Here is a 22856-nt window from a genome sequence, read left to right as displayed (position 1 = left end):
TGTATTGGGAAGCTTAATTAATTAGAATTCATAAAAGCACCGAGATTCTCAGGTGAAAGGTGCTGAAGTGTGAAGTATTTTTAAGGAGTCTAATGAAAAATCGGTGTGCCTGCTTTCCTACGTCTGTTCCTGTTGTCGCAGATTAGTGCATATCAACTCTAGAGCTGTGCAGTGTGTGGCAACCAGCAAGGAGTTTGATCTGGAGCACAACTTGATGACCTGGCAGCTTGCTTTTCTCAGACTTTCAAACATTCACTGTATCTCTCAGCCAGCTGATCTCAGCCTTTGCCTGGGGAGCTTGTGTTCCCTGAATTCTGCAGTTTTCAAACAATTCTCTAGCTCTAGACAAGACAGGAGCCTGCAACCAAGACCTTGGCTGCAGAGTTTCCCCTTATTGCTGTTCCACTTGGTGCTGGTGCAGAAGTACCCAGCCTGCTTAGAGGGTAACCAGAGGGGAAGAGTTCAGGTGTTTCCAGCATTTTTTTAACAGGGATGGACCATGGCAGATCATTCTAGTTGTGCTCAGGCAGCTTTTTGGTGTAGTCAGAACTCTTTATGGAGAAAAATGTTCCAGCTGTAGTACAGTAAATTCTGGGACACTGACAGGTACTCTTTATGTCATTCAGGTGGAGAAACCTTGTTTGTGTCATGAGGGATGCTCTCCGAGTTTCCTCACTTGAGGATTTCTGTTGTCAGCTGATAGTTTTGCACATCTTATCATATGTAGGTTTCCTAGGGTTGATCCAGACTGGCACCTTCATTTACAGATCTCTTCTTTGCCTGGACTGTGGTGCTGTGCTCAGGAGAGAGAGGTTCTTGGTGGTGGCTAAATTTGAAATGATCTTTCTCCTTATAATTTCAGGTTGAAGTCTTGGCCTCCGAGGATGCTACATTTGGACACAAGGTGTGTAGTTTGGTGCAGTTTTGTTACATAGGTCCCCACAATATGAATTGTTGGATGTGATGCCACAGAAAATGACAATTTTCAACCTGAGAATTGAGGATCCTGTGACTTGCATCCATCAATTCAGAAACTTTCCCTTACATGTGGTAATCTGAGAGTGGCACACAGGCTGTCTTAATCCTGTTCTTGGTATAAAACCTGTGAGCAAGTCTTACTTGTGGAAACCCATGTGGAAACATGGAAGGTCAGCTTAGCAGTAGTTTTTAAGATTGGACTTGCCCAAAAGCTGAATTTGTTCTTGTTCCATAGATTTGCAACTCAGAAATTGTACTTGTCTGCTTGGCAGTCTGCTGAGTTTGTTCAGGCCCTTTTTGACAAAGCGTCTCAAGTAGGAAGTAGTTCACTGAACAGCTGCATCACCCTGTGTTCAACTGTAGATCAGTGTGTGGTGGGCAGCACTGTGTGTTGGAGAGATGACTTCAGACCTGCCCAGCTACATGGATGGACTGTGTCCTACTTAGTGCTCAAGTTTCTCTGGCCAGTGAGCATTGTAGTGATGACCACTGTTTTACCTGAGCACTAATACCAGATGATTTTAATCAGGGCAGACTGTGTTTAGGCTTTATCTAGTTAGTCAGGAAGAGAGTGATGGGGAAGGGAAAAAGGAGATTGTAGGCACAGTAGGCTAAATCATGACAGTGAAGAGTTTCCTGCTGCTGGAGGTCCATATGCTGTGATGCTTCTGCAGGTGAAAAAAATAGCAGTGCTATTACTATTAAGGGATAAAAGAAAAGCAAGAAAAATACTGAATAAGTTCTCCAGGTTTATTTGGAATACAATAAACAAAATTACCAGCAGAAAAAAAAAATCTTTAAAAGTACCTAAATATTCATGATGCCAGAATTTACTTTGTGTCTGTATTGTACATTTTTATGTTGATATGTGATAAAGTGATTTCAATAAATTATTAAAAAACAAACAGAGCTACTCCGGTATTATTTGAAGTATATAACATATGGTAGTCTTCAGTATTTTCTGATTTTTATTTAATACCCAGCAAGCATACAAAATATTCATTGAATATTTAATAAACCTTGAGGGTCAGCTCTTGTGAACTCATCTCCATAATCCTTCAGACTAGGTGGGTAAATAGAAATAGTACTGATGATTATTGTTGCCAGTTTCTCTTAGAGCTAAAGCACTGTGGAGGAGGCTTCTAAGTTTTTTTCATGGCTAGATTTGCAAGGTGGTTTTATGTCTTGTCATCCTGATGGACATCCTTTGAAACTCCTTTTTACTACAAAAACTTTTAAGAGCTTTCTGTTGCTAAGCTTCAATTTTACAAAACTGAATCAGTGCTGTTGCCAACTCTGAACGTCATTGTCCAGAGTCCCAAATATCTTTTTTCCTAAGATTCGTCTTCAAACCATCAGGATCTTTTAAACTCTCTTGTAATAGTAGCTTTATGTTATATAGTAAACTCTGTATGTGTAGGAATGTCATGTACTTTTTATCCATCAAAAAGAAAGCTAAATATATCACCCAAAACTTGTTAATCCCAGAATTTATTTTTGCTGTCTATTTAGACATGCTGCGAAAGCACTTTCTTCCCTTCTCTCCCTTAAGATACGCTTTCTTTACTGTCTGTCTCAATGACAAATAAAGGCTAGAGTCTCTGTTACATTAACAGATGAGTTGGTATGTGAACAAAGAATGTGTATAAGCAAAACTTTTTAAATGAAAAATGTTTAATTTTATAGATTAGATCATAAGTTGAATACCAGATAACACATTTGAGAAGGATGTAACATTAAAAATTTGCACCATGCAGTGCTTTCCTTGGTACCTGCTTTTAGCCTGAATTTTCCTCCAGGGATAATTGTAGAGTGTTGGAGGGAACTATCTTTTTTGGGTTTGGGTGTAGCATATGTCTCAGCTTGGAACATTGTAGGGCCCCGCTGTATGCAAGAGCAGAAGCTTAATTTGCTGCAGGGGATGACTCTTCTTTTGACTGCATCCATTCTACCTATCCTTAGATGCCACTTAGTTTTAGGCTGTTGACAGGCTGTGTTGCCTGTAGATACATACAAGAATACTGTCTTTTTAAAAAGGGTATTTGTAGACTACTGAAAGAATGTACAATGTCATTTGTTATTCTTAAATTCTCGATGATTTCAGTCTCATGGTAAATATGCATACTGGCAGCAAATGGGGCTGTTACCCAGGAAAAGGTTCTGAATGAGATGTCTGAATATTGTTCAGCTTCACTGTAGTTATCATTGGCAAAGTGAAGATCTGGCTGATGTACTCTGCCCCTTGAATGGTTGAGTCTTGGATGATGATCATCATCATCTTCGTAAGTGTGTGTAGAAATCAGGTACAGGATGCTTTTTATGAAGTTACGCATATTGATTTAGTCAAAATAATTCTTACTTTAGAAAATAAAATGAAAACAAATGAAATCATGTCAAACTGTCAAAATACCCAGGGAAAAGGCACCTGGAAGTACCAAATCCTGTCTTTACTCCTTAAGCATGGAACAGGTGCAAATTGCGAACCATTAATAGTAATCCTTAAAATTGTTTCCTCCGCCTCAGCTTTCTAATAAGTAAACAGTCTTCCCCAAACAAATGTAGGACATAAGGTATTTGTTGGAGTAAAAATGATATTTTAATATGAACTTTTTTATTTTCATTTTGTGCATATGTGAGACCAGTACTGTTTAAAAGGCCATAAAAATCTAAGCATGTTTTCAATCGGTTTAAATAAAAGTTGTCATTTGATAAGTATAAATATGTACAGATTCGATTGCATTGCTGTCCAAACCTTTCTTTTGGTTGAATAAAAGGAAGCAAACCCATTCAGCTTTCTGTGCAACTAATTTTACAGAAGGAGGAAGCTGTTGGTGTGCTGTAACAGCTTTTTCAAAGATGGTACACATGGTGTTCAGTTTAATTTACACATGCATTTGTGTGTGTGCTTGAATGCATGTTTGTTTTTAAAGAAAAACCTTCCAGCTTTTGACTGGCTCTTTTGTTCCAATATTTAGAAGTGTTATATGCATGGTTATATATGAAGAGACATAGGGGAAATGACCACACAGCAAATCATGAACAGCTGATGGGTGATCTGGGACAGGCTTAACAGTTATGCCTGGTTTGTTCAAATTCTGCTGAGGATAAACTTACATATATAGTAAGTTCCTTCAAAGCCGTAGTTGCCAAGAAGCTAACATAGAGTAAGAGTGAATAGATGGAGTGATATCTGCTCGAGTCTGTAGTCAACACACAGGAATGTATTTCAAAGCTGGAAACTCTTTAAGTCCCATTAATCTTACTACAGCTTAATGATGATGTGTAAAATACTAATAGTACCAATTTATTTTGGGTTTATTTTAGCTGAGTAGGAAGTTATATTTTAGCAGATGGGACCAGTGTTTGCAGATGGCAGAGAAAATAGGAGGAATACAAAGATGTGAAAAAGAAGGAGAAAGTGGGAAAAAAAAAAAAATGGTGCCCAGGGCAGAAGTAAAAGGTAAAAAAGGTTTAACCATTTTGAATGATGCTGATTTAAAGACTAAAGCAATGAACAAATAAAAATGAGAGTGTGTGAGTTTTTAAATCCTCCTAAAAGATTCAGATGCTCAATTTCCATTAGAACCTTTTAATCCCTGAGGTAGAATTGAAAATCTTCGTCTGAAAGGTTGGTTATTATATAAAGATTTAACCCACATTTTATTGTTGTAGGAGCTGCACATTGGCATCAGTTGGAATTATGGTGTCAAATGCAGTAGCACGCGCTTCACAGAGGCTGCAAATGGTGTCTGGCCTTACCTAGAGAACAGGATGCCTGATTTTTTAAATATTTGTGCTCAGTTTGCTCTCCTTTCCCTCCCTTTCCCTAAGGGTTTTACTGTCAGCATCTACCTGACCTAAATAACGTCAGGTAGAGGAGGCTTTATTTGGTTAAGCCTGGTGAGATCACCTCGTGCATGTGTCCCAACCTGTCTGTGGACCTGTGGTGTGCCATAAGCCGCGTTTGCAGCGCCGGCTGCAGAGCCCGCCCTCCGCAGCTAATGCCGAGGTGCAGTGATCCCAGCTTAGTGCTGCATTAATATAAATAAGTTTGTTAATGGCAGTCTACCAGCTACATGTTAGAAGGCTCACAAGTTTGTGCAACAGGAAAAGAGACACTTATGTTCCCACAGTGGGGGAGCTCCACCAAGAACAGGACTCTCTTATTTGGTAGTGAGCTTTAATCCTTCCATTGTGTGTCATTTTAAGCTGTGTTGTGATGTAATTGGCTTAATCATTACTATTATGTTGCTTTGCACAAGTTAAGATTGTAATTTGACATATGGAAATAAATGGCAACTGGATTAGTGATTTGCAGGTGTCATTTAAAAACGGGGCAGGGAAGAAAGCCTTTCATATTTTGCAAGTGGCGTGTTTGCTAATGTACAGAGGCAGAATTAACCACACAACTGCATCTCACACTGTTTTGAAGTAGGAGCGAGCTTCACCTGTTCTTTTCTGGGACTGTGTGCTGCTGGGGTTGAGGAAAAAGAATCTCATTCCCGATGGATATGTTCACTGTAGGAGTGATTTTATGTTTCCTTTGCGGAAGACAAATACAGGAGTAAAGCTTTCTCTTTGTTCAAGAAATCGGCATAATGGAGATACAGCTCTATTAAAGAAATACAGCAAGGGTGGTATTTCTGATGTGGATGTGTCTGTGTGGTGGAGCTTCCAGCATTGTTCATGGAACTAGCTGTATTTATGTTTTATGACACAACATAAAGTGATGACCTTGTCTCCGTAATTTAGTGACTCTGGAAGTTGTTTAGAGAGTCTATTCCTAAGTCTTTTACAGTATGTGCTGATGGATTGCATTTTTTAAATGCTCTTTCTCTGATACAGGATACATGTTCTTAAGAATCAAATGTGCTCAGACTAAAATATTTTTCCTCCCAAACATACTACTTTTATTTTATTTTATTAAGGTGTTTTTTTTGGTTGCTTTGGTGGGAGAGCGCTGGGCAGAGTGGGGAGGCTCATGCTTTTGGGGGAGGGGGTTTGCTTTCCTCCACCTTGTAGATGCTGCATTATTGCAACAATCAACACATCATGGTGCATCTTCTGTAGTCTACTTATTTTCATATCCCAGATAGCAGAAGTTCAAATCCCAAGGGTAAATTGAGCTGCACAGTGTAGCTATGTGTCACCTTTCTGGTTTGAAGCATAGGACATCAAAGGGAATACATTTAGTGGCTGCCTGTGAGTTACGACTGTGCAAACCTAGAAGGAAACTGTTGTTCTTGCAATATCTGTAGCAGAACCCTTGAGCTATGAGATGGAGATGGCATGAGATAAAATTGAGAAATGTTCTCAAGAGACGTTTTTCTCTTTTTTTTTTTTTTAATGTATTAGCTTGATTGCAATAAAATAATACTTCTTGGAAAGAATAAGAAAATTAACCACTGAAAGTGAAGAAAAAGTAGACATAAAGAACTGTTCTCTTTTAATGCTCACTTTGTTTAAGACAGCTTTCTTTTGTTGAAGACTGTAAGCAGCCTTTGCTCCTGCCATCTGGTGGTTACTAATAAAAGCTGCATCTTCAAAGCCAAATTAAATTGTTTTAAAGCCAATTAATCCTTTTCAGAAGAGAATGTTTTCAAGGGTCAGAATTATCTCTGTCTTGATGTGTTGACACTTGGATTGTCTGTGTGTGCTTAGTTTATGGGGAAATATAGAGAAATGAGTCCTCATTTACATCTGTCTTTGCACTGTTGACTTAGGTAGGAACCTGGGAGTTGTAAATAAGTTTTTGGATTTGTTTTAGCTTAGAAAAGATAGATATTCATATTAACCTCCAGTAAATTCTGTTTTGCTACTCATAGGAGAGTTAGGATTGTATGTTTCCCCAGTTCTGTTGTTCATTTCTTTGTGGACTTGTTTCACCAGAGGTGTTCAGATGACTAAAAGGATTTTCCAACCTTTTTTTCTTTGACTCATTGTTAAAGTTGTGTTTAGGGCTTGCTGAAGTCTCTTGAGTGCCCTCTGTGCTGGGTGTTTTCTAAGGGCAGAGAATGGCATTAAGGCATGGACCACAGTGCTCTTTTCATATTCTTAGGGACCCCTTACAGATGTATCGAAGTGTTTTGAAGTACTTATGATTAAGTAGCAGCAACTTGAACAGGTTTCTTCCTGAGTAACCTGTGCATATCACTGCTATGCTATTTGGGACAGTCCAAGAAAACACAAAACTGAGAAATTGCGATCATGTTTTAGAAATTTCATCTGCATAATCAATAGCTCTTAATGTCCTGTAAGTTTAGTCTCAATAAATACATCTGTGGTTTGTGGGGATTTTTTCCAATTAGTTGTATAGGAATTAGGAGGCACACCAAGAGATTTACGGCCATAAGCTCGTCTCTGTCCATCATAGAGTCCTAATTGTGGTCCAGCTTTGTCCTGAGTGCTGCAAGCAGTAGAAGAGTGCATCTAACCACCTTGAGTGTGGAGGGTGAGTCCAAAAAGCACCCACTTGAGGTGTCCCACTACTCACAACTTTGTCCTGCTTCCCACGTGGAGAGGATTTTAAAGCTCTCTGGGAGGATGGAAAAAAGTGCAGGCCTCCTGGAGGTCATGATGCCTCCTTGTGCAGTGAAGGTGGGTCTGGACAATTCCATAACAACCTTGCATAAAAGAAAAGACAAGATGATCCATAGAATAGGAGAAAAAAAGATACGTTAGCTGAGAAGCCCCACTTGTCAGAAAGTCATGATCGGCTGGATAAAAATAAGAGTTGGTTCCTCCTTGTGCCCTGTGTCCACACTCCTGTAGTCTCAGGAAAGACAAGACAAGGTGAGGTTTTTGGAAGGACCTGTCTCCTGTGGCAGTGTCCCCGTGTGTATACAGCATGTCAGGCTTTCTTGGATATTTCCTTTTTGCTTCTCTTGCCAGTGATCCAAACTAGCCATAAATACATGTTTAATGTTCCTTTTCAGCATGAAGCATCTCATGGTGCTTGCAGAATAAATACTGATGGCCTCAGGGTTAGGCTTAGGCAGTTTACATGGGTATGTGGTAGCATTTATTTTTCAAAGCTCCCAAGCACTCTGTGGCAAGCTGGAGTGAGCACAGATGGTAAACATGCCCTCCTCAGAACCCTTGAACATCGTTGGCCTGTGATTTGCCCAGTGCCCTGCAACCAGCTGGGATTAGTGCTAAGAAAACACAAACTGCTCTCTTTTTTCCTACATCATCTCTACTTTTGGACATACATAAATGTGATGAACAGCCTCGCTCTCCAGCACTGCACGGTTTAGGTTATCGAGGTGTCGATGGGGCCACATTTTGGGTTTTGATACAGATTTAAAGCTCCCACTGCCTTCCTGGGAGTACCACTGTGGAGTTTTCAGAAGATGTGCATGCAATTCAAGGCAACTGTTAGGTAGTTGCTAAAATGATGTCTGTAAGTAAGAATCGTGGAATGGTTCAGGTTGGAAGGAACTTTAAAAGTCACCTAGTTCCAATCCTCCTGTCATGGACAGGAACACCTTTCAGCTACATCAGGTTGCTCAGAGCTCCATCCAAGCTGGCCTTGAACACCTCCAGGAATAGGGCATCTGTCTGGGCAACTTGTTCCAGTGCCTCACCACCTTCCCAGTAAAGGCTTGGCAACTAGTTTTGCTTTTCTGATTGATGACTATCCCTCATTGTGCAGTCCTATGCCCATTTAGATTGCCACTCTGTTAAAATGAACTGCTACAACATTGAACCATCCAGCTTTTGTGGTGGCACCAGCAGCAGCAGCTGCAGCAGCAATCCATACTACCCCCTGCTGCTTTTATGAAGAGTCCATCTGTAGTATGATCTTCCCTTTCCTAACTCCATAGAAATTCCAGAAGAGTGCAAAATTTGGTGCTGCTTTCACAGTGGGAAAATGCATCACCTCAAGGGTTTGAACCCACCATTTAACACCAGTCACTACATCGCAGTGACTTAAGTTACTACCAGAAAAAAAGAATTTATTTTCTCAGTCTTCCTTCTGTTACTCATTAAATTTTAACTGGTGGGTGCACTCAGGCAGCCTGAGTCTGGTGTGCCTGAGCTGTCTGGCTGGGTGTGCTGCTCAGCATCCTCCCTCGCTCAGCTGCCTCCTGTTGACATGTAAACGGGGGTGATGCTTGCCTGATCAGGCGGGTCCTTTACAGTTCCATGTGGTCCCTTTGATTTACACTGCTGGTTTGAACTTGGAGGGAGTATCAGATTTACCAAGAAGTCATCTAACAATCAGAACACAAAGTTTGCTTGTAAATACCTGCACATTTTAAATAAATGTTGAGGCAGGTGGTCTCTTTGTTTAGGGGTGGGAAGAGGGCAGTTCAGAATATTTGCAAATAGTTTGCTGTTCCACCTTGATGAAGTGAACAGGTTAGACCAGATTTCTTTTTCTTCTGTAAATTCTACCTAATTGTACAACTAGTGGGACCAGAACTGTGCCCTGCAGCAACCAATCCCACCTTGCTACAGAAAGCATGCTCCCATTCAGATTGGGACTTAAAAAACAACAACAAAAACCCCACAGATACTTATTTTTTTATAAAACTACTGTTAATGTGTTTGCCTTTTTTTAATAGCATACTTTTTTACAGCATGAAATACACATACAGAAAAATATTCAGATTTCTGCTACGTGGCTGCTTCCCCTGATTTCAGAATTGGATTGTTAAAACTAATGCTAGGTGTGAAGAATAGGAATTGCAGAGAGGACCGTGAGAATGTTGTTGGGTAGACAGATGTGATTTCGGTTTTCATTTCCCCTGTTTTTTTTCCTGAGACAAGGTCAGGTGTGTATCATCATTCAGAGCTGTGCTTTGCTGGAAAAAGTGCTGTTGACATGTTGCAGATTTCAAGAGGAGAAAACAATGACAATAATGCAGAATCTAGGGCTTTTTACTGAACATATATTTCTTTTACATAAGACATCATTTTCCAACTTTGAAGCTTCAATTATTTCAGTTTTCTTTTTAAGGATTTTTTCTTCTGAGACAGGCTTTTCTACTGAATTGGGATATTGATGGATAATTTTATGAGATTAGAATGACACTGGGAAATCTTGTTTTTCAAGGTCATTCCTTTGATTTTCTTGGTGAACACTTAATTATACAGGGTCTTAATATTTCCTTGTACAGAAGGATCAAGATTACAGATCGTTTTGGCATGATTTTCATACTGTTGCAATGCTTTACATTGTTTTATACTATACAGATGTAAGCTATTGTGACACATTCCTAGTGTAACAATCATTCTGTGTGTTTTATGATTCCAGTACTAAATCCTTGCTCCTACATGAAATAGACAACAGATGAATTTGCAGTCTCTTTATTAAAACTTGCCTTACCATTTTAATTTGAACCAAAATAAGTATTATTTGTACAGTTCAATTTAACATGACTGACTGTTTTCATTCCATCATCCAGTTCCAGTCCCCACTTATCAAGATCTGTTTGAATCTCCCCGAGCCTCCTGCTAAACTTGCTCCCAGTGTTATTCCTTGTGTCCATACTGATGTACCAATTACCTTGTACCTGTAATCTATATCTAGGGTGGTTTTACAACTTCAGTCCTTGTGCAAGGGCTGTGCTCCAGTGGAGGGATGTATGCCTTAAAATCATCTGTGGGAAAAGCAGTTAGAATACATGCTAATTTAAAAATTATTAAATGTATTTTAAGAAATGAGTTAACTGCTGTTAATGAAGGAAAGCAATGAAGTGAATCATGTGGAACTGGTTTTTGTTGCATTGAAGTAACTTATACCATTCTAGCACATATGATTCTGCAAAAGCTTTACAGTAATTTAGGTATGGTTCTTTATATGTTTATTAACTTGTAGTTTTTTTAGCTGTGGTGCATTCAGAATGCTGCCAAGGTCAAAGTTGTTAAGCTTCCCCAAGTAGTACTGAGGGAAGGTATTACGTTAGGTAAAGCATTGGGGTTTTTTATTTAAGTAACCTCTTTTTTTTTTTTTTTTTTTTTTACCAGCAGTATTGTGGAAAAGGATCTTGATGGAGAAATTGGGGGATGCTGGGTTTGGAAACAGCATGGAATTAAGGAAGTAGGATTAGAACTGCTATCTTTGGTGGAACAAATGTTGAAGATGATCACAATACTCTTAGGATCCTGTGTGTTGCCTGGCTTAGTTATAGAGAGGTTTGAAAAGTGAGAAGGAGAAGTTCAAACTTGATACAGTGAGCAAGGGAAAGCTAATGGAGCACATTAAAAATGCAAGCTGACCTAGATATACTGTTGAATGGTGCCATGTGGTGTGCAGCTTTATATGGCAGGCTGCAGCACCTTGTTGACCAGAATAACAGCTAAAAAAGCTGGTGATAATACTGCATTGTTTACAAGTTCAAAGGGAAGATAGAACAATTGGGCTGTCCTGTTCTATTTTATAGGTGACCTCAAGAAAAACAACACTTTTTCAACGTAAAAGCAGCTATTGATTTCTGTTGAATGTATACAATATTTGTTTTTTTAAAAAACTACAGAAATCACTCTTGAGGAATGGTCAAGGTGCATGCTCCATTGCCATAAGCGTGTCCGCTTTCTGCTCTCTTCCGTTAAAGCTGCATGTACACAGAAGACTGCAAGAGGGAAGAAAAGTTAATACTATGTTAAGAGCTAGTTGATCAGAGCTAAATTCTTTCTCTCTGGAGTATGATGGTATTCATCCCATGGAAAAGGGTGGCAGAATCCAGCCATTAATTTTATGGCTCTTAACTTCCAGATTAACTTTGAAGAAGTGTTTTAAGAGGTGTGAAAGTATCAGAAAATGTTAATACAATATTATTTTTCAGATAATATTAGAATAACTTCTAGCTACTGTTTGAAACTTGCTGGTAAGTTATTCATTTTAGTACTGAGACAATTTCAACTTGGAATTACTATCTTATTTATAAATACCAAGAAAAGCTTACAGAGGAAATGTTAACATCCCCCTCCGCCTATCTCCCACCCCATCCCCCTGCCTTGCATCTGCCTTAGCTCTTCTTAAACTGTGTAAATGCAGGCATATATGATTGGAAAATTATATATTTTTATAGGACTAGGTGGTTTGAAATTGATTTTTTTTTTCCCTAGGGCTGTATGTTATAATGCATTTTGAGTTGGTAGAATAAGAATAAAAAAGGCTTGCATGTACCTGTGATGCATTTGATTCCTCCCTGCAGTGACTCATTGTGGATCTCTTACAGCTAAGTGCTTGTTCCTTGTGATCAGAGGAAAATGCTACACACCTTCTGCTTCGTGCCTATTAAATTCAAGTTTCTATTGTAGGCAGCATTACACAGCTATCTTTGAGAATTAAAGGGGAAAAAATATCAAGAACAGTAAGTGAAGTGAAAATTCAAAAAGCCACTTTGTTCCCCCTCAGCCCTAATTCTGGTTTTTAATGCATTTCTGTTCTCATGCTTCATTCTTCCAAATTTACAAATTTTTATTTTATTCGGAGCCCCAGCCTTTGGTACCTTGTTGAAATTAATGACCATAATGGCAAATGCCCTTTTCTGTCTCCTGTAACCTAAATGATGGATACCATCCTTTTTAATCCTGTTATGTTAAAGATAATGTACGGTTCCTTTATCTGGACCGGTATTTTGAATTGAAGAAGGGATTGTTTTCTCCAATTTTGTTGTCATTTTTCCCCCTCACCTTTCTCATTCCCTGAGGGACTGGTCTGGAGAACAAAGTGTCCGTGTTCCTGGGAACAGAAATAGATTGTTCCATTCATAATTTAGTGATCTATTTCTGTTTGGCAAAGTTAAGCACATGCTTAACTTCAGGTCTGTGATTAAATCTCACTGAGTCCAGTATGACTTAACTGCTTTGCAAAACTGTGACTTTTATTCCTATTTCACCATCACATCATTCCTTCTGTCTCATTGCTCTTTTTTTTTCTTTTTTTTTCCCTCTCTCCTCTGCCATGCTGCAAGTTGACTGTGCTTAGTGTCAGCAGTTTATGTTCTGCATGTTTAATGAAGGCCACGGCTCAGCTCAGCATAGCCCTTCCCCTTACGCTAACAGAATTTTGATAAATGAGATTTCCTCATGTGGAGAGCCAAGAAGGGGCTTTGACAGGAAAAGGCAGGGCATGAAATCAGCAAGTGTCAGGGTGTGCAAATCATAGGCGTTTTAAACCAAAAACAAAATAAAGAAGTTGTTGTGACTAACTGTCTTCAAAGTGTGTAGCTTCCCTGTGAAGCACAGAAAGGATTTAACAATACACCAGCAAAACAAAAGTAGATTTGGAAAGCAGTAATCTGAACCGTGTTCCTCCCTACCTTTTTGCTCTTTATTCCCTGTGCCTACCACCTCAATTGTCAAAGTATGCTGTATAAGCAATTGGATTACAATAATCATTGCTGAGTTTAGCACATGGAAATGTGTTTCAGTTGTGGTTTATATCCTGTGTTGATCCAAACCATGAAAAATATCTATTTTATGCCCACTCAGGTTATTGGCTGCAATAGAGTGAACTAGTTGTAGATAAAAAGAAAGTGCCAGCAGATACTGAAAGAAATCTTTTCAACTAAGGTGCATTTCTATGATCCTTCCTCCTTTCTCGTTTATGTGTTCATTTTTCTGATACTGCTCACTGCATTCTACCCTCCCACTTCTATCCCACTCTTCCAGTCTTTCTCCTTCATGCAGATTTAGCTTGTTCACTGACCGGTTTCCTATTCAGACTATATTGCTGTGTAATTTTTAAAAATGGTTTTGTGTGCTAGCATGTGCCAATGAAATAACATCAAATTCTTCACTGAAGATTATAATCTGACATAAACTATTCCAGGGCAGAAATGGATCCTCCATACCTAAAACTGGAGCTATCTTATTACCTTAACTAACATTTCATGGAAGTTTCTGCAGCTGTAGTGGATTAGCAATGAGTTGTTTTTATTGGAGAGATGAAGAGAAAGGACAGTTGGGATGGTTATAATAATTAATAAATAACACAGTTAATTACTCTGCTGGCTCTCCACTATGTTCAGGCATTAATTTAAATCAATTTGTGCTTGCTTCTATTAAAATATTTAAAACTGTATTTTTATACATGCACATGGAAATATATATATACACAGAGCTGTGTATTTATATATGTAAAATTTTATTTCTTATATATCTATGTTTAGTTACATAGGCTTTTTTCTCTTTTTTTGGCAAGATTTTTGCATTGCTTGAAAAGAGATAATTGCTGATTGTGTAATTTTTTCATAAGTTGGTTCATACCATACCTGGGCACTAAATCTTCCTGTAATGTCTGCAAAGATTTTGTCAGGATTTTCTGCTCACCTCCAATTGCTCTCTTTCCCTCCTGTCAGCCAAGTGCTGATGGGGCCCCTCCACAGTTGGGAGAAGCTTGTTGTTACTGCAGCACTCCTCCCTGGCAGAAAACCAGTACCAACCCCAGGTACTCCAGCTCCTTCTAGGCCATCATTTTGTGTATTTCATTTTTGTGCCAAAATGGCAGTCACAAGTTTGAAGTCAAAATACAGGAACAGTGTGGATCACATTATCATCCGGCATGTGTGTACACATACGCACATTGTGGCACAGGCCCGGTTGCTGGTAGTAATGTGCAGAACTATTTGGTTTGTAAATCACTTATTCCACCACTCTTGCATTGGCTTTACACGAGAGTCAGCATTATTTGAAGTAACCAGTGGTCTCTCAGGGTTTGTTTCAGACACCTTTTTCTCACAGCAAGTGAGAGTTGGGCTAAAAATAGTCTTAGATAAGACTGTGCAGAGAAGCAAGTTGGTATTCCATGGCCAAGAAGGACAGCAGTGTGAGGCAGATTCCTCTCCGACTTCAGAGGGATTGAGCTAGGACTTGAAGATACACTAAAATGGATCCTTCTTAGGAAGGAATGTGTGCCCTTGTTTGTCTGGGCTGTGCTCATAGTGTTTTGGGATTACTGGAGAGAAGCTGTTCATGGGTAATGTGCTATGATCGTATCACCATCAGATTTGAAATACAAGGTCTTAGTTAAACAAAGAAAAACAGTGTTAAAAGGTAAAAAGAGAGCTATGTCCTTTCCACATTCAAGAATTAAATTCTGTTTATTTTGCCTTAAATTGTAGGGAGTTGGATAAAGACTGGTTACATATTTTTAATCCCTCATCACTAAATCCCCCAGTAAGTGAAGCCAAAGTAGTTTTGGTTTTTTTTCTCACTGCTGCTTATTTCTTTCAGACCAGGCAGAATGAAGTCTTCAGTCTAGAATAGAAATGTTACAGAAGTATGTAATAAATTCTTTCTGCATTAATTTCTAAAATATTGGATTATCTTGTGAAATAATTAAAAGTAATTAAAAACAACAGCTTGTATGGCAGCACCTGGTTCTTTTTTTTCCTGCTGCAGCTATTGCCACAGTTTCTTCTTGTTGATCTTTATTGTGAATATACATTTTGCCAAAGAGCTAAAATTTGGAGTTAGTTTATGATATTTTACAGTGATTTAAAGTAATTATACTCTAAACTATGACAGTGTAATTTGGAGATTGCATTCCATGCATACCCTTTCATCGTGTTTTGGCAAAGATCATCCTTCTGCTAAATCTGATAAAATATACATTTCAAATCCCAAATGCGCACACACATAAAAAACAACCATATTGAGAATGCCTGTCACTTCATGGTATTGGCTGGGACATCAGTGCCTTACCTTTACAACCCCACAATGCAAATTGTGCTGTGCTAAACTGCAGCAGTAACCTCACTCCTGGAGGAGCGCTGGCCTGGCCAGTCGTACCCAGCGCTCCATGGGCTGGGTGCCACAGCTCTGTCATGGCCGGGCTGCCACCCTGGGCAGGATACTCCTGCTTAACATTAAATATTTCAAGAGCCCTCAATTGGACGGCTTTTCAAAATGCAGAGTTGTGTGGAGCCTGAAGTCTACCCAGAACTAGTGGCTGTGGTGTACAAAATCTGAAATGAACTTCCAGAGAGGCCCAGATGATTGCTTTGCTTCAGCAGGGAAGAAGGGTTTGCTTTCTCACTTTGCTAATGTCACATCTTTAAAGTGTGGGGGGGGAAAAAGGCCTGTCAGCACCGGACAGATTTCCAGATCTTTCTCCAGTTAGAATTGTCTCTTCTTATTTTAGTCTTGCACTTCCAGTTTTGCCCTGCAAAGTTATTTGAGTTCAGCATGTTCTAATTTAAAAGTGAAAGATGTTTTTGCTACACTCGAGTACATGCGACCACTGCACTGTGGTCTCCTTGCATACCTCAGCAGGCCTGGAATGTCTCACTCCAGGGCTTGCTTCCCTCAAGGTTCATCTCTCTATGTTTTGATAAAGAGATGAAAGATGCAGAAAAGGGCTGGTGTTGAATGGAAGTTCATAGTCTTGATCTTTGATTTATCCCCTTATCTAGATGTAGAATATCTTACACTTAAATATTTTAGTAACTTGGGGGAAAGAACTGTGAAGTAATACGTTTTTCTAAATTTAATTTTCGAAATGCCAACAAGCTCAGTACATTCTGGGACATGTAACCTCAAAGCACAGGGAGTCTGAGTGAGCCACTCGACTATGTAAATTGATCAAACACCAGTCGGTAGATTGAAGTGTACATATTTGCATATGTACACTTGTATATGACACTTGGTCTAGAAGAGAGTGGATTTCCTTTGCTGGAAAGATGTTCCATAAAAGTGAATATGACCATTTTGACATCTAGGCTAATCAGTTTAAGAGCAGCTTGCCTTGTTTCTATAATTGGTTTTGCCCCCTTGTCATTTTAATATTAAAAAAAAATTAGGCAAGAGGCCCCAAATAACAGGAAATAAGGCTCAAATGCAATGTTATCTGTTATTATTTCAAAGTTACGGCTCCCTACTGCACAGTAAAGTTTGCGCTAGGAGGTGTAAGCGGAAAAGCTAGGTTCGGTTTCTGTCAATTTTGAGGTTTCTTTATGCATTCACTCTGAGTTTTGTGTGCTCATTGAGAACATCTTGCAAAAGGCTTATGTACATATGCAGTTCTGACTGCATATCTGTAGAGCGGTATGTGCTCAATTGGAAGTAATAAAATCAAAGATTTTCTATACCTTGGGTCCATTTTGTGCATACTAGCAGCATGGATAGTAGTAATAGTAAAAACTCTTTGGTGAAAATAAAATAAGCCTGAGATTGTCACTGTAGGTTGCTCACAGCTCTGCTTGTTGCTTATGTGTCACTGCTGAGCTATAAGAAAGAGCATAATAAATTTAGGAGGAGTGTTGCGGGTGCCAGTCTTCGGTTTCAAAAGGGCTGCGCAAACGTCTGGTGCTCGGCTCCTCCGTCCCAGAGGTGGCATCTGCCATAGCTGAGCAAAGGGGAAACGTTCCCTTTTTCAAGTCATTGTGTAACAATGGAAAAACAGTTTTATAAAGTGAATTTTGAAAGTTAGTTAGGCATTGAATTATTCAAAATTGTAATATAATATTTCTGAATTTCAAAATGCTTTATAATAATTCATATTTATGTTTCTGTGGTGAATTGCTATGAAGGAATTATTTGTAAAGGGATTGCAAATGGTTTCTTTTCTTACATACATATGATCTTGCAAATCAGAAAGGAAGCAATATTTTAAAACAGAAGTTGTTTTAAAGTGCATCTATGTTAGCATTTTTATTCTGTAGTTGGATCTCGTCATTCCAGACTTAAAAAGGCTTTTTACTAATACCTGGAACCAGTCTGTGAGGAAATTGTGAGATAGATGATGTGATGAGCATATGTCTAATTCTGAAATACTATTTGGACATTATCCAGGTTTTGGAATAGTTTTCAGGGAGAGAGTCATAAGCAGTTTTAATAATTAATTTAGAAAAGCACTTTTTGTGACCATTTTCTGAATGCAGTTATTTTATTAATTTGTCTCATTTCTTTAACATTGTTTATAGAAGAAAACCATGACATTTTACTAACCTGTCTTCAAGATGATGGAAGTTATTTAATAATATGGATTTGAAAGTCCTAGATAACCAAAGATCGTATCATTTCCTTGATGTCATACATATACTAAGAAATGTAATAAGCACATGTGCCTGCTTTCATTCATGCACATATAGCAAGGGAATGAGAATAGCTATGCATAGAACTGATTGCTTCCCATATATTTAGACTTAATTTTTGCGATAAGGGAGCTCTAATCCCATTTTTGAGACCATGTATGTTTTTCTTACAATCCTCCAAGCAGTAACTAAAATGCAGAGTATTATACTCTGTAATAAGAACTCAACTGTATTTTCTCTTGAATAGAAAATGCTTTTCCTTTGGAGACACTTGTATCCCCATGGCATAGGTGTGGTTATGCTAAAAGATCTGTGGAAAAATGAGGCATCGTTCCTGTTAATGGTAGAATCCAGGTAGTGTAGGAAGTCTTTTACATTAAAAGAGGTTGCTAACTTTCCTCTCAGATTTAAGGATTTTGTGGCTGGAACATAATGCATAATTTCCTCACTATGCCCCCACCCCCTGGGACGGAAGAGGGAAGGCATTTATCCTCTCAGCTTTGTCTTGTTACTCCTGTTTCACTCTGGAGAAGTAGTGACTGAGTGTTGCTACAACGTTACATCTGTGCAATTTATCAAAGCTTATGGGATTTTTACTTGGGTTACAGAAGGCTCATTAGTCGTCAAGTCAATTGAACATAGGTCATAATTATTACTCTATTAGAGCATTCTTGAAAGAGATAAATAAGTGTTAGGGCTGTGAGATCTATTGGAATAAAAGTATTTTAATAAAAATGTCAGTATTTTAACATCCTTCAAAATCCACAAAACAAACGTGAACCTGACTTTCAAATAAATTATAGTACTGCACTGATGATGAAAACTCAGTGATAAAGGGATACTGCTGCCTAATTTTTGAAACATAAACCAGTGCAATTGTAAAGGAAGGGACTGTATATCTGTCTGTTTCTCTAGGACTGTCCTTAGTGCAAACATGAAGACTTTGCATCCAGGAGAGAGTTCCTGTGTGGCTAAACTACACATTGCAAATCTACACATTTTCGCCAGTCCCAGTTTAAAGAGTAGTAGCTTATGGTTCCCTACTAGCCACTTACTCCAGAGAATACATCTTCCCTTCAATTCTTGGATTTATTTTACATGCTTTTTCTGCAGACCATTCTTTTGCATTCAGACACCATGATAGTGTCCACTATGAGTAATGTTCAGAGAAGCAAAGACTAACCTACAGAATTCTCCATCATCACTGTAGAGCTGAGGTTGGTGTTAAATCCATGCTTCCCCTGCGCCAACCTCCTCTGCTGTTTCTCTGACTACCTTGTATAGTTCATGTTTCTCTGTCTTTACAGTTTTGCAGACAGGCATTGTCCAGGACTATGAGAATTGTGTCTCATAATGAGCAAGGCAGCTGCAGCATGTCACATTTGCACTTTCTAAACATCAACACAAATTCCCTTGCTGGGTAGAAATTTGCATGCAGCTTGGAGGCATTAAAATACTGCATCTATAGGAACTCTTGGTGGAACTTGATCCATTTGTTGCTTACAGAATCTTGATCATGGATGAAAGGAAATAATGCTCCCGAATTTCAGTTCCAAGTAATATAGATTTAAAATGGTTTTTTTTAAGCCGTTATTTTGTTCCAGGTGTTAGTGGAGGGGTTTTTATACATGTTCTCCTTCCATGTGAAATTCTGGAACCTTTTCTTAAAAGCTGATGTTTGCAGAGCCTTTCATATTTCCTGTGAAATTACGTATTAGCACATAATTTTGGATGTTGTTATTAGATGAATTCTGCTTTTCTCAAAAATATGAACTCCAGTATGTGTACCATCAAGCGGGCAATATCCAAAACTTAGGCCAAGGTTTTGACGTTACTGTGTGATGAGTGTGCTTTATATTTGCTTCCTTGGAACAACTGAGAGTGGTCCTGGTACAACATAATGTTGTAGAATTTGAGCTGTGTGATTTTAAGGATCATCTCTGCATTCTTTGGATTAGGTGTCTATCAGGAGGTGCTTTGACAGATGATACTGCAGAAGGTGTTAACTATTCCTAGCTACTTACCGGAAGCTACAAACCTCATAACGCATGCAGGTATATTTGCAGTAGTCCAGAGCGTCATAGTTTAAACCATGGGACTCAGTTTGAGTTTCAGTATCTGGGTGCAAGTTTACATTCTCTTATGATTTTTCTGTAAAAGCAGCAAAGCAGTGAGGTAGACAGATAGGAGCCCTAACCTTCATAGTTCAACCCTAACAGTTTGTTAGGACCTGTAGTTATAGGACATGGGGGAATGGCTTCAAACTGACAAAGACAAGATTCGGATTTGATGTTAGGAAGAAATTTGTACTGTGAGGGTGTTGAGGCACTGGAACAGGTTGCCCAGAGCAGCTGTGGATTCCCCATCTCTGGAAGTGTTCAAAGCCAGGTTGGATCGGGCTTCAAGTAACCTGGTGTAGTGGAAGGTGTCCCTGTCCATGGCATGGGGGCTGGAACTAGTTGATCTCTAAGGTCCCTTCCAACACAAACCATTCTATGATTCTAACCTGCCCCAGCAAATAGAAATAGTTGAAATAGAACTGTAGAAACCTTTGCCCCTGGAGGTGAAACAAATTGTTAACAAGGTTGTTTGTACTTCAGAATTTGTCACCAGTTCCTGGGAAGGCTTTGTATTACAGGCTGCCAAATCCTTCAGCTTTTGGCTTTGCCAGATGCATCTGTTGAGAAATTAGGGAGACTTGTGTACTTCTGCAAAATTGGATTTGGTCTTAGCCTGCTTCTTCACAGAGAAGTTGTTAATTTCATAAAACTGGATGCTGGTGTTCAGGAAAAGAAAAAGATAGAACGGAAGAAGAAAAGCAGAGCAGATACGTTTCTTAGAGCAGGGTGATGTGAAGGGCAGCATCTGTGCATCTTGTTCGGGGACACGCGCTATGCCTTTAGATTGCAGGAATGAAGAAACCTCAATAGCTCTTGAACACTTCTTATGAGCAGTAAATGCAGTGCAGAAAGAAAAGCAATGTCTGTAGGGCTTTATAAAGGTTCCTGTAACAGCATTTGACTTAGTGGTTTTTTCAACATAACCTGTTGTGACCTAGCTGACCGGCCTTCATTCACTCAGATGGGATTTGTACAGAACAGGAGTGAAATCAGCAAGTGCAGGAGGGAAATTAAAAATTTTTTCAAGTCTTTCTATCAGTTGAAAGCCAAGATTTAAAGCCAATTTTTAATGGCTTTTTTTTTTCTTGTTGATTGGCTTTGCCCCAAGTCACATCGTATTCAGTGAATCTGTTGAGAGTAACACAGTACCTAACATTATAAAAAGTAATAAATTGGAATTTGGAAAGCAACCTCCATCTACTTGTATGAAGTAAGCAGCTTGAAATGCGATGCAACAGAGCAACACTGGAATTTTTTTAAAACAGTGAAAAAGGTATTTGTGTAACTACTGTGTGCCATTTTTTCTTTTAAGCAACGTTCAAATGAGAAACAAGTTAGGATGAAAGGTGTTGGAAGGGTACAGGTGGTAGGTCTTTGGTTCTGTGGCTCTTAGCAGAAGAAGCAGGCTTTGGCCCGGTGTTACGATCCAGTTTAAAACCAGAAAAGCAAAGAAAGCTAAGTCTCTGTGCATAAACTGGAAAGAACTTAGAAGGTTCAAAATATTCCCAGAAACAAGATTAAAACCAAACAAGGTTAGATGTTGATGCCAAATAATTGATGTATTTTATTTAATAGTAAAAGAGGCAAAGAGAAGGAAGAGAAAAGAAAGAAAGAAAGAAGTGGAAAAAAGAAGTGTGCATGGTTGGGGAAACAGGGAGAGGTGTCAGGGATTAGGTGGAAGCAAATCACCCATGTGAGGATCCCAATCGTTGCTCCCCTCCATCTGGTCTGCCGGTGGTGAGGGTCCCCCGTCGCCGCCGTGGCCACGCCGCCACACGGCACCACACCACAAACCAAAGAGTACGGAATCCCATGGATTAATATACACTGTGGGCCAGGTGGGAACACCCATGTGTCTCCTCTTGCAGGGGCCAGCTTGGCACTGTCCCTTGCAACACTGAGGGTCTGTTGCATCATCTCTGGGGCTCTGGTGCAGGGTCTGGGCACCCCTTTGAGGGGGGCCCCTGTGATGGGCCATGTCACCCCCTCCTGCTGTGGATGAGCTTCCCTCTCCGGTGAGGACCCCTCAGCTGGGCTCCTCTGCACGGTGGAGGATGGGCAGTCACTGCACCTCTGACCAGAGGCTTTTCCAAGATACCCAAAGCCTCTCCTCCCCCCACCCTTTGGTGGAGGGTCTGTGAGAGCCTGGCAGCTGATAGCCCTGGGGCTGTGGTCTCCACCTTGGAGGTGTCAAGCTTGTGCTCTGTGAATGTCCCCAGCCCTGAGTTGTTACTTTATCTTCATCAGTGAGCAGTGCAAGGCCTCAGTCAGGGCCCATCCAGAGTGCTGTAGTCTTCTCTGCAGCTCTTGTAATACAGTTTTAGAAGTCCTTTTAGAAAATGTTTAAGTCATAGACTATAATATTTCAGTCTCTGACACCCTGTGGTGGCACAGAAGAAAGAAGCAGCACAGAAAGCTGAATAGTTACCACATCTTTGTGAACACTCGGGTCCATTCAGGGGACAGAAACACAGATCCTCCACCAACACTTCCACTGTGAAACAGTCTCAAACCTTACTTTGCCCTTCTCACTTGTGTTGTGGCTGCAGCAGCTTGTGTGTGGAAAATCAGTAGTATAGATCTTATGGAAGACATGGGGGTAAGGAAGGTATTTCTCTTTGTCCTATACACAAGCTTTTATTCTTCCCTCCCCAGCTTTGCAACAGGGGTTTAATACCAAATTATTCCCATAGCTGCACTGTATGGAACAGTGCTGGTACACAGAACTGTATAATGAGATGTTACACAAAATGAATTTAATAAAATA

General features: G+C 39.5%; 1 protein-coding gene across 8 annotated transcripts in view; it reads left to right on the top strand.

Moving 5' to 3' along the window:
- The window catches only part of ARID1B (AT-rich interaction domain 1B), a 327784-nt gene that overhangs the window by 181373 nt on the left and 123555 nt on the right, over positions 1–22856 (top strand). For 5 of the 8 annotated variants that reach the window (XM_069010618.1, XM_069010614.1, XM_069010619.1 and 2 more), the window contains exon 5: positions 863–904. The exons of the other annotated variants lie outside the window; for them this stretch is intronic. In XM_069010618.1, coding sequence (XP_068866719.1) covers positions 863–904 — 42 coding nt within the window. The remainder of the gene's footprint in view (positions 1–862; positions 905–22856) is intronic. 8 annotated transcript variants of the gene reach the window in all.

The sequence above is a fragment of the Aphelocoma coerulescens genome, chromosome 3, assembly GCF_041296385.1.
Source record: "Aphelocoma coerulescens isolate FSJ_1873_10779 chromosome 3, UR_Acoe_1.0, whole genome shotgun sequence".
NCBI classification, from domain to species: domain Eukaryota; kingdom Metazoa; phylum Chordata; class Aves; order Passeriformes; family Corvidae; genus Aphelocoma; species Aphelocoma coerulescens.
Note: the sequence above shows the minus strand (reverse complement) of the source record. Positions and strands in the feature narration are given on the sequence as shown.